This window comes from Chlamydotis macqueenii, chromosome 7 (genome assembly GCF_036417535.1).
Source record: "Chlamydotis macqueenii isolate bChlMac1 chromosome 7, bChlMac1.mat, whole genome shotgun sequence".
NCBI lineage: Eukaryota > Metazoa > Chordata > Aves > Otidiformes > Otididae > Chlamydotis > Chlamydotis macqueenii.
In genome coordinates, this window is record NC_141562.1 from 19,328,263 (window position 1) to 19,343,396 (window position 15,134).

Consider the following 15,134-nt stretch of genomic DNA (forward strand, 5'->3'; position numbering starts at 1 on the left):
GCATGAAAGCCGTGTAATTCTGTTAGATACATTGCTTTTGTGACTCAATTCTATAAAGTAAATTTGCGGCAGACTGATTTGGGACAGAAATATGGGACTTCCACCACACATCAATACCTACCAGTACCCTACAGAATCCTGAAGTACAATGGAAGGATGGCCACCAACCTTCATAAAACTTGAAGTAACTTAATATCGGTGACATTTCCTAACGCTTGTCACATTTGGTTGAAATTGGCAGTAGCTTCAAATGTATTGAGAGGGGAGGGGACAGAGAAACAGACAGCTGCCCAGTGTACACTATTCTTGGGGCCACATTTTTGCAGAACTGAGATACAGCAGCTAAAAGTACTCAGACATGTATTTAGGTTCTTCCAAAAAGCAACTCTCCAAGATGCAGATAGTCTTGATTCAGCTCCTCAGAAGAGCCTTACCTCCTAATGGCCATGGCACACATTTTCTGCCATGTATGTTCTGACACTGTACCACATTTGTACTTCAAAAAAAAGGTTATTTGTAAAGAATACTGTATCAATGGTATTTCCAAATTGCCTACCACACATAGACTGCATTGTGTAGTATCAGTTATGTATCTGAATTGTAAATAGCTGTTTCCCTGGAATTACAAATGGTTTTGCCTTCCTTTTTGCATATGTAAATAAAATTTTGTGCCACACTTCTTTGTGAACTGCATTTGCCTTTGCTCTATTACCAATAATTTTTTAAGCAAGATCCTTTCTTAGTCAAATTATATCAACAATACATACACCAAGCCTCAATCCATCAATTCTGCATGGACCCTCTGTCCTGACCCTTACTCTCATGATAAGGAGATGCAAGTGCAAGAAACTTTTGTTATTTTAACAGAGAGTATGTCTTTAGGAAAAGGAAACTTCTAATGCCTTCTGGAGTTACCCACTGATAAAAGATAGCATTTTCTCATTGTGCCCTTGATTAGGAAAAAATGTCTGTGACAGCATAAAGGTGGGTATCACAATTGTGTTCTGATAGCACATTCCAGTCCACTCAAATAGGGCCAGATCTTCCATTGTGCCTTGGTGCAGGAAACAACTAAAACTAGCTTGCTGCAGCAGCCAAAAAGCTCTGGTAAGAGCTGATGTGTTCAGATCATGTCCAGAACTGGAGTACTGCTTGTAAAAGGCAAATGAAATCTGCCTTCAAATCTTCCTTGAAAGCACAACTTTGTGCCAGAGGGCCCACACAGAAACTGTACCACTGAATTCCAACTTCAGCATTCCAGATAGGCTTATCTAGGATTCAGGTATCTTGTAATGCCACTTCCAGCAGGATGATCATCACTTACAGTGAATTCCATCTAATTAAAAAACATATATGGCCAACATGGTAACTTATGCTTTCTCTTACCCAGCAGTCTAATAATTAGAGCACTATGATAATGTGAACATACTCTGACCTGATGCAAACAGGCCCTGGACCTTTCAGGTGGGCCTATGGGAAACTCACCGGTACGTTTTTTGACGGGTTTCAAGTTCTTTGCGTCTGTGCTGCTTGAGTATCTGGGTCTTGTCATCCCAGGGGAGCTTTGCTGTGAAACAGGGGAAAGAGACAGGGTTACGAGGTTCCTCTACCTATCACTGCCCAGGTACGCAGAAGGAAAGCAAAGTTTCCAAACCCTCAAACTTCTCATCTATACCTTTACAAAGTTTCTGTGGAAAATGCTTATACGATTCAATTTAGTCCCTCAAGTAGAAACACAGGTCCCTAGAGAATCTGTGGAAGGAGATAAACTCATAACTCGGTGCTTCCAAGGGGCAATTAGCTCAAGCTAGGAACATCTACCTCAAATGTATATAAAACCTGGATTCCTAGTGTAGACACTTGCTGTACATAACTAGTGTTAAATGGTCTGAATAGGGTCATGGCAATTAATTTTATATTTCAATATCTAAGGGAATTTTCATCAATAAGAGAAATTATAACATTGTTCCAGCTAATCTTCTCTGCTAAAAGACATCTCCAGGAAACATCTCCTATATTCTTTCCTTGAGCTGTGCTCTCCCCTGTCAGCCTGGGGCAATAATTATATCTTCTTATCATGAGAACAGAAGAAAAAAAAAAAAAAAAACCAACCAAAAAACCAAAACCACAACGAGGCTTCGTTTCCAGATAGTTTGTTCTTTTGACTGTATATTCGCTATGCCATTAAATAACAGAGACTTCCTTAGTGATAAGAGAAAGGGCTCTTTCTATACACTACTCACTTTACATACACAAATGGGAAAGCAGATAAAGCCAGCAAGAGTTTTGTGGAAATAGCTGTTTGGAATTGGAAATATCAGAGGTAATACAACTGATAACATATATGGTTAACAGTTTCCAACTGGTTGTGTTCAAGTTACCAATAGGGTTTAACTTGCTTTTGTTCTTTACCTCACTGTACTCTGAAAGCCACGCAAAGCTGCTTTCCATAGAAATGTTGCAGTTGTCATAAATCAAATTATGAAAAATGGGAAGTCCCTCTGGAAATAAAAAATAAACCGATTCATAGTTATGACTATAGGACAAAGGCTTCCAATGAAAAATTCCTGAGCCAGGAGTAGCCAAAAACTTAATGGGAAGATAAACATTTATTTCCTACCACCTCATATATTGTTTCAGCTATTTTCGGGTACTCATGCTACAGACCACTACAGCAATCAACCTACCCAAGGAAGCATAGAGGGGAACAAGCAAACACCAGTGACAAATGTCTGCCCCAATCCTGATCACAGCAAGCAGGTAGTCAGAGACAGTTAAAACACACGTTTCAGGTCCAACAGGCCACTTAGAACAGAGAACAGAAGTGCTGTAACACTTTTCTCAGCTGGTCATATCCATCTCATCCTGCCTTCTCCTGAACTTGACAGCATGCAAAGAGAAGGGGTGAAAAGTGAAGCTGCTGTTTCAAGTCAGTCCTCACACCTGCTGAGCAGCCTACTTTGGGATTTTAATTCATTCTCAATAAAACAAGATAATTTGCAGGCAGTTAATCATAGGCCACTTAGGGGCTTCGTATGAAAGAGAGGAATTAGATTTGAATTAGATCAAAAGAGCTTCCAGCAATGGACATGTGGAGCAGATAAAAATTTGGCATTGGGGTCAGCCTTCAAATTCAAGATTGGTGTAACAAGCCATGATAAGGACTCTTCTTTGCATGTGCTTCCAAAAATATCCAACTCAACTGCCAGTGCCTAGCCCAACAAACTGCTCAGAAAGCAGTTCTCATCAGCAGGGAAAGTCCATTCCCTAGGATGCAGAAGGGGACTGGCAGTGTGTCTCCACATGAGAGAGAATATTTGGAGGTACATGGAGAAAGAGGAAGGAGAGGTTGAAGAATTCTGGATATTCTGCAGGAAATTCAGTTTCTTATGGCTCTCACCTCTTCCATCTCGAAGGACAATCTCTTTTTCATCTGTAATCCAGCGGTAACATGGGAACTCCAAATAGTCACCCATTGGCGTTTTTACAGTGATACACTTAAGGTACCAGTCATCCTGGTACCAATATTTCCGTTTCTCAATTTTTATTAGCTGAATGTCTCCAATGTCTTCTTCCACAGTCACATCATAGGAGTCAACCTACAGAGCAGAATACAGTCAATGACCCACTGCACATGCAGGAAGCACAATCAGCACTACACAAGCATACCTGGCCTTTCCTGATACGGCACAGGTACAACAGAACTTTCCAGATTCTGGTGGGTGAGAAAAGGAATATTTATTATTGGATTGCAATGCAAAAGAAAGATAAATAAAAGAAGAAACAAGAACATGCAAAACACTCCAGAAATGGAGAAACATTTTTGTATGCAACCTAAAAATGATATTACTCCTTGAAATGTTTGCAAGTCTGAGGAAAAAATTGTAGACCATGAAACCATTTACTACTCTCTTAGCAACAGAGGAAAGAGTTATTGCTAGGGCACACCTATTCATGCAACTGGAGTGGAAAGATGATAATGAGATTAACACATTGGACTAGGAATCTAAAGATCTGTGTGTATTAGTCATATGTGCTTCAGACTAAGGAAAGTATCCAGATCACCTAAATCCCCTTTGTCTTGTGCTTCCTGTGGCTGTTCTTCTTCAGTTCTCCATTTAAAAAATTATTACAATGGTACATTTTATGTTTGAACAGCTTAGATGTACAAAGGTTCACAAGAACCCCATCTAGCTCTGGAGGCACTTCATTCTTTCACAGAAAGCAAGCCAGCATGTGGAAATGTGATTTAGGTCCTTCCTCAGTTTGGAGGCCTGACTCCTGCAACATAGAGAGACCTCAGCCCTACCACCTCCTATATTGGCACAGTAGCTAGCCTGTTTAGTCCTTTCCCATGCTAACGGTCTGGTCTCAGGGTCTTTGCACTGAGCTGGTACTGAATGCTAGGACCACTCATACCTCCTCCTTCAGGAGTGTCCTCATCAGTGGCCTACAGGGACAGGCCCCTGAAACCTTGAGTTATTGCTCATGCAGTCCTGGTGCTGCGCCTACACCAAGCTTTGCTGAGGTGCAAGGGCTGTAGCTCTGAACCTGGTCAGGCTGAGGATGCGACTGAATACCATGCTTTCCCTTTCTTGATGACTGCTCCAGCAGAGCTACAAAAGAAGTAGCTGTGAACATTTTTTTCTCCTTCTGTTTGAATTACAATGGTTTCAACTACCAGGCTCAACATTTCTTCCATGTGGTAGGCCTGTTCTCAGCCCACATATATTATTTGACCCCTCAGGGCTTCACCATCAGATGTCTTGCAATGGATGTGGAGCCACTTGGCCCACCAGGATGAGTATATCTGTGAGCACATGTAATAGCAAACCTTAGCTGCTAAGCACTCTAGCTCCTGAGGTGTGACGAGTGGCCACACTGAAGGCCACAGAGAACTAGTCACCTAGTTACAACAAGATGACTTTGGCCACCAAGGTGAGGCACTGGTTCACTGTGTAAATTGCCTCTCCCAGAACACTGCTTTCAGTGCCACAGCCACATGGCCAGGCTTGGGAGAAAGATAGCTGTGGACATAGTGCTCCTCTCAGCACTTCTTGCCCATACTAAGGACCTCCACTCAGCACAGCAGCTGTTATGAATGCTAAGTGCCTTGCTAAATTGCATAACAGATTTAGAACAATGAACACTTATCCCAGAGGTGGGCACTTCCATCCCCTCATGTGGCTAACTTCCCAGGGATACATGTAGTCTCTTACTGCAGGTGGGAATAGCACCCAGAAAATGACAGTTCTGGTGGCACTTGCACTATTAGGCAATACCAGCATGGGAAGAAATGAGCAATCGTTTCAAATACGACCAGTAAGACACCATGTGGTGCTAGGCAATTCAGGAGAATAGGAATTGACTCTCACTTTCCAAGAGTGTAAACAGCTCAGGGTGAATGGGAGGAGCCAAGTGCTCATAGTAACAAAGCTGAATTGTCTATGGCAACCATGGGAGCAGCAGCCAAAGCCTACTCTGCTCAGATGATCACAGAATCATAGAATGGTTTGGGTTTGGAGTGACCTTAAAGATCACCTAGTTCCAACCCCCCTTCCATACAGGGATGTATTCCACTACACCAGGTCGCTCAAAGCCCCATCCAATCTGGCCCTGAACACTTTGAGGAATGAGGCATCCACAACTTTTCTGGGCAACCTGTTCCAGTGCCTCACACCACCGTCATAGTGAAGAATTTCTTCCTTATATCTAAGGTATATTTATCTTCTTTCCGTTTCCTGCTGAGCTTCATAAGGTTACAAGTAGAGACTTCATTCTCTTGTGGTTTTTCTCAACACAGTCAACCATCTTAGAAACCAACCAGCTGCTGATACCAAAAGGATGAGGTACTGCATCGACATGCTGCAGTCCCTGTAGAGACTGACCTGCCTGTGTGAGCTTTGTCATTTGGCTCCTGACCTAGACACCACACTCGGCTTGTTCTTTCCAGGAGCACTTTCTTAGCCTTTCCCAGGCATTTGATATATGCTCACTGTTACTGTCTTACTTGGGAGGTAAAGGCTAATTCACATAAGGATCAAATATGAAAAGTGAAGAAAGACTAAATTCCAGACAAGAGAAAGGAGGGGGAAAAAAAAGTAATTTTCAAATGCCTCCAGATGGCACTTATTATTTTAACTGTTACAGAAGAAAGGTTCATAACAACTTGCACCCACATGACCAGAAGAACATATATAAGAAGGATCCCTTGGCAATCCTTCCTCTCCCATTTTAACCCAAGTTTCCCACATTATTGATGCAAAGTACCGTTTTCTATGAGCTATCCATGAATTACCAGCCATGACAATCATTTTGGGATGAAGACATCAATCTGTCCAACAAAGTTTGGGATGACAGACTTCAGATCTCTCATAACCCATTACATAAAAAAAAATATCAGCTTTCATGAAGTTTGGCATATCTGATTGACTCATAGGAGCCAGAGAAAAATAAAAAACCCTTTAGGTTTCAAAGTCCATCCTGCAGATGGACAACAGACAACAAAACATTGTCCTTTCCCTGTCTTTCCCTAGAGATGTTCTTCAATCAACTTTGAAACTGTGAGGCCATGATTGCTACACTGCAATTCATGTGAGGCTGTTTCATACTAACAAGGATATCGGAATTTCTTCTAGTATGCAGTCTAATATAATTTTATGCTCAAATATTTAAAATGGGCATGGATGGTGCTTATTTTGATTTGATGAGACTTAACAGAGTAATCTTTGTCTGAGCTATATTCTCCCCATGCCTATTAAAGCAAAATACATTGAACTGTTTCTTTGAAAAAGGAAGCTCATCATGTCTTAAATAAAATTTTGCCATGTTTTTGTCAATAGCACACCCATACACACCAGGTGGTAACAAATTGCTTCACAAATAGCATGGCAGTCCTTGGCAAACTTGAGATGACAGCATTTGTGTTAGGATGTGAGCTGAGAGATGAAAGTCACAGAGCTGAGATTTCAACCAATGTATTAAAATGACGCTTAGCACTTTTACTTGCATATCCATATCAGAAAATAAATAGTTCTTTCTGTAGAGCCAATAAATACACTAATTTTAAACATTTTTTTTACATTTATGTTGCTTCAGCCTCTCCACCTCCCCACACTATCCCAGAACAGTTAAAAGGATAATGTGTAAAATTAAATTCATTCTGTTGATGATTCATGATTTTGAAACAGCTGTGGAGACTGAGAAATATTGAGTGGCTTTTCTCACAAATCTCGGTTGCGCCACAGCTATGGCAGTCAGTGAGTGTAGGACATACCCCTATGCTCCTGGCTAAGTGAATGGAGATTCCTCCCTCCCACAATGCTGATCTCAAACACCACTTTGATCTTTGCCTATCACCCAACATCCAATATTCTCAGCCTCACTCTTGTTAATCAGCACAAAGGATTCTGGATGATGGCTAGAAAATGGAGATAACATGCTCAGATTGTTTCCCATTCTTCAAATCTTCTTTCCAGAAACAGGCAGCACTTGAACCATTTCTGTTTCATTTCCATTTCCCTACAAGTCCTGCTTTTTTTCAATAAAAACAGTGTCAATAAGCTCTTTACCAGGCTCAGGTTTCACACTGAGTCAGTACTTCTGCAATTTCGTACATCTTTCCAGGACCAGATCGGACTTTGCAGAAGAGTCCCTGATCACAGGCTGCCACGCCATGTATCTCAAACTCAGCCACTTCTGCTTGTGCACTTTTTAATGCAATTACGACACAAAATGAATCCTTTCTTTCCATTCTAGCATGATCTTTCTGCATTTGGCAGTCAGGAGCTGGAAGTAGCCGCCTTGCAGAGGCAAAGTCCAAATGAATCCACAAAAAATAATGTGAATTATTACCTATTTGTGTTCATCACTATAAAGGGAATTTAAACATGTGAAGACTAATGCAATAATCTATAGAAGCAAATTATAAACTGCATCTGGATCAGATTCACTTTGTATTCAGCCACATGGGATTTTTGTGCTCCATCTTCTCACTAATTTCAAGTTCCAGGGCTAGTCATGGACAGAGGAAGAACAACGTGACCAAAGACCCTGTCTGGATAGGGGAAATGTACTGCTTTATTTTTAGCTCAAGTCCTCACAAAAACCCATTGCTGTCAAGTGATTAGTATGGCACAGAGAGTCTGAAATTAGTCTTATTTTCTCATCAACTCCTTATTGTCCAAGGCTATCCTTTTTAAAATTCATCTCCTTTAAAGGTTCAGCTAACAATTAATTTTCAAAATATCTTCATTTATATGTATAGATTTCTACAGTTTTTATAATGTCATACCTATATATATATACATCTAAGATTTAAATTAAAGAGCAATGTGAATCAGATGCAAAGAGTTGATAGAAATGCGACACTGACAGTCAATCTTTGGAAGAAACTCATTCCTCTGGTAACAATCTCTCTGCTAATATTACAAGAACCCTAAAACAGTTGCACAAGTCACTGTCAATGCAATGCAAAAAGGACACTCAATTAGCCTAAATGTTCCTGAAGGTTTTTTATCTTTTAATGACCACACAGTTCCCATTTTAATAGCACTTCTGAAAGTGAGGGTTCCCTCCTGATGTCTCACCCAGCTTTCACTGCCTCCAAGCCAGCAATGCCAAGGGCTCACCTGAGATGACAATTTTGCTAATGCAATAAAGGTGAGCCAGGTTACAAAGATGGTACAAGGTCCAGGTAAAAATTGGCAGCTGGTTGCTCAAGGTTTCTATGGCATTTGCTGTACAAGGTCTGCTGGTAAACACATGGCATCCCTGATGACTGCACAGTGATCCAGAGATGCTAGGAGTTTTTATACAGTTTGAGTTCAGACTGAGAGAACAGAACTAATGAAGACTATTGGACTGTCCAAACTCCTGTAGCATCCTGTTCAAGAAATTTAATCTCACACAAAACCTGACCTCTTTCTTTTTGAGGAGAGACTCCTACTAACTGGCCTAATATTGCAAAGAAGACCACACAGACAACCTCTCTTTCTATAAGCACAAAGTGGCAAGAACTGTATTTTCCTTCTGGCAATACTTGTGAGTGCATTTCTTTCAAGAAAAGCAAAAAGCAGATGAAGGGGTAACAGGAAGAAAGCAGAGAACTGAGTGACACCATAACACTTGCTTTGAAATCACTTGGTTCAAACAGGAACGTACTCAAAAGACGCTGAGTGAAGAAAAACAGCTATGGCTTTCTACATCACCTGTGACCAGTACTTGGAGTAAGTCAAACAAAAATTACAACTAAGCTACCATTGTGCAAATCCCTTCAGGTTTTTCCATTTCCCTTTCCCTCAATCAACATCTGGCATGCAAATTTCTTGCTCAGAACTGGCTCAAGCCCTCATTCGTCTTACCTAGTAATATGCACAATTTGAATTAATTCAAATGAAGAAATTACCAGGATAATGGAGCTACTGAGCCTGGTCCAATATTTAGAAAAGAAACTGGAAAGTAGACAAAGCCTTACAAGATAATACTGTAAAATTCTGGTCATCCACTGAAAAAGTGCATTTTTTTTTTGCAAATGTACTCAAATGTATATGCATAGAGTGCACTCTCAGCAACTTTGCTGATGACACCAAGCTGTGTGGTGCCGTCAACACACTGGAAGGCTGAAGAGGTGGGCCCATGCCAACCTCATGAAGTTCAACCAGGCCAAGTGCAAGGTCCTGCACCTGGGTCGTGGCAATCCCAGGCACAAATATAGGCTGGGTGGAGAATGGATCGAGACCAACCCTGAGGAGAAGGACTTGGGAGTGCTGGTGGACGAGAAGCTCAACATGAGCTGGCAATGCACCCTTGCGGCCCAGAAGGCCAACCGCATCCTGGGCTGCATCAAGAGGAGCGTGGCCAGCAGGTCGAGGGAGGTGATTCTCCCCTTCTACTCTGCCCTGGTGAGACCCCGCCTAGAGTATTGTGTCCGGTTCTGGAGCCCCCAACACAAGAAGGACATGGACCAGTTGGGGAGGGTCCAGAGGAGGGCCATGAAGATGATCAGAGGGCTGGAGCACCTCTCCTATGAGGACAGGCTGAGAGAGTTGGGGCTGTTCAGCCTGCAGAAGAGGAGGCTCCGGGGAGACCTTATAGCGGCCTTCCAGTACCTCAAGGGGGCCTACAAGAAAGATGGAGAGAGGCTGTTCAGTAGGGCCTGTTGTGATAGGACGAGGGGTAATGGTTTTAAAACAGAGTGGGGTAGATTTAGATTGGATATTAGGAAAAAATTTCTTACAATGAGAGTTGTAGAACACTGAAACAGGTTGCCCAGAGAGGTGGTGGATGTCCCATCCCTGGAAACGTTTAAGGCCAGGCTGGATGAGGCTCTGAGCAACCTGATCTAGTGGGGGATGTCCCTGCTCCTTGCAGGGGGGTTGGACTAGATGACCCGTGAAGGTCCCTTCCAATGCTAACCATTCTGTGATTCTATGATTCCTGAATTGCTTTGCAGAAGAAGAAAACTACAGAGATACTATTGAAAGAAACACTAAAGGCAGAACTGTGAAACCAGCTGCTACATTTAACAAACCAACCAACCTGAAAGTCTTTTGGCCTCCTTCAGTTTTATTTTGTTTAGTTCCATATTGGTATTTTTCTTTCCTTCTTTCTTTGCACAAAGTACTATTAAGACTCACAGTGTTTCGGGCACAATGTAACCTGAACACATGCCCAGATGAACACACTTGCACTCCACAAGAAGACATCCTGTGAGTCACGGGGAAAGACTCTTCAGTAGGGCCTGTTGTGGACAGGACTAGGGGTAATGGTTTTAAAATAGAAGGAGGTAGATTTAGATTAGATATTAGGAAAAAAATTTTTACAATGTAGGTGGTAGAACACTGGAACAGGTTGCCCAGAGAGGTGGTGGATGCCGCATCCCCGGAAACATTCAAGGTCAGGTTGGATGAAGCTCTGAGCAACCCAGTGTAGTTGAAGATGTCCCTGCTGCTAGCAGGAGGGTTGGACTAGATAACCTTTGAAGGTCTCTTCCAACCCTAACCATTCTGTGATTCTATCCTCAACAACCAAACTTCGCACATCGTACTGCAAGCGTCCAACGAGGAAGACACTTTATGGAATACAAAGTTATTCTCATTCTCCGCAATAAACACGTGCTGAAGAAAACCCTGCATATTTGTAGTTTTGAACACATAACAATTAACAGAATTAATGTGGATAGGAGAACAAGTCCTCTTCTGGATTTAGTCAAGAACCTTTGCCCTTGTTTGACCAAAAAAAAAAAACCCCAACCAACCAACCAAACAAACAAAAAAAACCAGACCAGTCCCTGCTTCAGAAAGCTTACTTAGCTAACAGTGCATTTTACGTAAAATGCTAGGACCAAGGTGAAGACTCTCAAATGTGCCTAAAAGCTACTTTCCTAAGGAGATGTAAGTACTCCTTTCAGGTGCACACATCCTCTGCTGTAGTGCTACGAACATCCACAAACCTCCCTTAGTTGCTTCCTCACCCAGTAAGGTCCAATCCTCGCAGGTACCTCTGCTCCTGCTGGACCTGGTCCCACAGCAGTTCAAGCGTTGCTGCTGAGTATATACGTAATGCTCACATAGTGGGATTTTCTCCCTGTGACAGGATCCAGTCCAATCAGATGTTCAGAGTACTACCAGGCTCTCTATAACAGCCATCTCTCAAAGACAGTGAAACCCTCTTTTGTAGCACAGGGATAAGAGCAAACAGCAGTCTGGTTGCTGGAGACCCTGGGTGCTTATCTCCTTAGATGGGTAGGGCTCAGTCCTCCTGGGAGAGCACCCTAACCCTAAGCTTGCAGGACAGTCTGAGGACTTCTTCAACTTCTCTTGCTAATGTTGTTAAGCTTTCCTTAAAATAAGTAACTGCTCACCAGAAATAAGAAAGAAAGAATGACTGGATATCCATTTGGGAGATTCAGATAATAAGGTTCTAAGCTAACGAATGATTAATCATGAAGGAAAGTAACTTCAACAACAGTGGCTGTCCCCACAACTGAATTTGCTAGAGCATCTCCTCAGAACATTGGTTATAAATATCTGGGGATCATATCTACACGTTTTCAACACTTTTTCAAAATGCTGACTTCTGTTAACCATACCTGTGATGTCTAGCGCAGAAGGGACTGGATACTTACCTTAAGCTGTGAACTCTGTGGTTAAAAAAAGACACGTAAGGCAAAGCAGCACCACGACAGCGAAGTCTCATTTGTATATGCAGTGATAGGTCTTATTTCCAAAGTGACTGATGAACACTTCGTTAAAACTTTCAAAGTTGCTTAAATTTCATCAGACCTTTTGGAAACTGTGAGTTAGGCTTCCAAATAAAATATACATTTTTGGGAGGAGAAAAAAAAATGACCTGAGTTTATTATTTCCACAGTGGACTATAAGCAAATAAATAAATGCCATTCTGAAACAGTGCTCAGAGTATAAGTGATTACAGATGGACAGCCTAGATACTGTGATAAGATCACAGAGAGGACAGAGGACAACACACAGCAGGAATCAAGGTTAGAAAAAACAGTATAGCTCATAGCCCGGTCCCAACTTCATTCTCTTGCTTGCACATTCACGCTGTTTTCCAACTTTCATTAGAGTCGCCCTACACATCTACCTTGGCAGGCATCATAATTCCCACTGGAAGCTCTTACCTCTTTAATTCCCTGGAGCTATCAGGGCTCTGATTGCTAGTAAATGCTGACTCTAAACATCATCTATCAACAGGAAAGACATACTTTTTTTTTTTTTCTTTTTTAGTATTTGTAAGGAAAGTGCAAGGAAATCTGAAAGCTTGTTGTAAGCCAGAACCAAAGGGGCCCCATCGTTCCCCACGACTGACTGACCAGAGCCTGGGCTAAGCCCTAGGACAGGGATGCGAATGACGGGCGGCCGGGGATGGTAGCAGGCACCTCGGCCCCGCTCTCCCGCACCCGGACGGCGCCTACGCGGTGGAGCCCCCCGTTCCGCTGGGGCGGGGGCCGGGCTGCGGCGGGGAGCGGGGTCTCCCCGCCGGGGTGGACTCACTGCGCCGCGCTCGAAGTCGTTGTAGAAGGGTTTGTCCAGGAGATGCCTCTCGCTGCAGCCCGCCGTGCCCTGCAGGCTCAGGTACACGTAGTCGTCGGTGCCTGCGAACCACTGGCTGCCCGTGGCCACCGTGACGGTGTAGGACGGCATGGTTGCACCGGTGCGGCTCGGCTCGGCTCAGCTCGGCTCCGCACAGCCCCGTTGACCCGACCCCAGCAGCCGCTGCCGAGCTGCACTCCTGCTCTCTCCCGGACCTGCCCAGCGCCGCCTCCGCCCCTTCCTCCGGCACCGCACGGCGCGGCTCGGCCTCGCCCGCCCCTTCCCCAGCACCCGGCACGGCAGCCCTCCCCGACACCCCCAGGCAGCCTGCGCTGCTGCACCTCTGTCCCGGCACAGGTGCCCTGTACTGCACCCCTGTTCAGGCACAGCTGCCCCGCACTGCACCCCTGTTGAGGCACAGCTACCCTCACACCCTACCCCTGTCCCGGCACAGCTACCACGCACACTGCAGTGCACCCCTATCCTGGCACAGCTGCCCGGCACTGCACCCCTGTTTGGGCACAGCTGCCCCGCACCCTGCACTGCACCCCTGTCCCACACCCTGCATGCAGCCCTCACAGTGCACCTGCCCTCCCACTCTGCACCAGCTACACACCAGCACGCTTTACACAGCGCAGTGCACAGCACGTTCCTCTTGACATCCTTCCACAGTTGTTGCGCAATCCAGCCCAGCTCTCAGAGCTCTCAGCGCTCTCAGCACACTGCCCGGCACAGCTATCCTGCTCCTGCCCGGCACAGCTCACCCTTGCACAGCTCGGCGTGCTTTGCCACCTCTGTGCTTACAGGGTTTCATCCACGCACCCTCAGACTGCTCTGGGCTCTGTAACCTCACCTCCTAATCACCTGGGTTTGCAGGCATACACACTCTTCTGTGCCCAAACCCTACACATACAGTAAACCAACTCAACACACTGCCATGACCCACCCCAACACGTACCCTGCATATATCCCATTCTCTTTATCATCCAGTGTTACTCACCCTACGCTCACACCATACTGCACCTTCGTTACATACACCAAATCTTCTAATCTGTGTATAATTCAGTCTTTTCTCAGGTCTAGACCTCTATATGCCCTGTTACCGGTATGCTTTATTCCCTGCATTCCTCTAAGCTTGTCAAACACCCTATTGTCTTTGCATAACCGTGTGTAACACTAACTGCCAGCATATGTACACATCAGAGCTGTATGTATACAACCACTCCCTCATTTCCACAAAGTGTTCTAAAAATCCCACAATTTCACAGTACCCACCCTGAGTATACCAAGCACCAAGTACCTGCTATCATTAAGATGCTGTCATTAAGACAGCAAAAGAGCTGTCTGTGCTTCTTCCACAGTCCCACCAACCCCAGAGAAAATAACCCCATAGCAGCAACACTGCACACTTGGCACTCAGGCACCAAGACCACTAATGCTCCTGCATTTTCATCAGGCAACCAAATACCACATGCTGTCACCCCTGTTACCTCACTGACGATCTTCCGTCATGCTGCTGCCAGCAGCAGCTGCACGATACTGTGCTGAAAGGAGCCAGATTGGGGCTTTTGCAGATCCCAGAGTCCTTCCACCGTTGCTCTGTGATCAGACCAAGTTCCTCATCTTCTTGCAGTTCACTTGGCTGGTCCCTGTGCTCTTGTGAGTTTCTAGTGACAGGGACACAGAACAAGCTAGATTAGAACCATCTCAGAAGTGCTTTACTCACGGTATACTTGCACATCAGGGGCTGTGCTCACATCACCTCATGTACTAACTAATTCAGTCATACTTCAGCAGCATTTTCAGTCTGAGGCACTCGCTACACATAGTCTGTCTCCACACATGTGAAGCTGGGTGGGTATTACCAGCCACCAGCCTTCAAATACAGAGGCAGGGAGCAATTAAAGTCAACAGTTATTTGCTGGCTCTGCGCACTTCTGTTCTGGCAAGCCCAGTTGCGAAGCGCCTCATGCCTCACTCCAGCATAGCTGCTGTATCTTGGACTGCTGGGCAGCACTGCAAGATAGGCTTACGGAGTCTCTGCTTCAGCTTCCAAAACTGCAACTACCCAAGGTGCGC

At 44.3% G+C, this 15,134-nt stretch overlaps 1 protein-coding gene across 2 annotated transcripts in view; it reads right to left on the bottom strand.

Moving 5' to 3' along the window:
- ALOX5 (arachidonate 5-lipoxygenase) overlaps positions 1-14,655 on the bottom strand; it is a 35,750-nt gene extending 21,095 nt beyond the window's left edge. Inside the window, exons 1-3 of one of the 2 annotated variants that reach the window (XM_086752566.1) lie at positions 14,546-14,655; positions 3,401-3,599; positions 1,486-1,567 (exon numbers count right to left, since the gene is read on the bottom strand). In XM_086752566.1, the coding sequence (XP_086608692.1) occupies positions 1,486-1,567; positions 3,401-3,476 (158 nt within the window). In that variant the 5' untranslated portion in view covers positions 3,477-3,599; positions 14,546-14,655. Of the gene's footprint in view, positions 1-1,485; positions 1,568-3,400; positions 3,600-13,016; positions 13,227-14,545 lie in introns of those variants that run through there. The other variant, XM_086752565.1, reaches the window with a different exon arrangement.
- Positions 14,656-15,134: the final 479 nt, after the last annotated feature.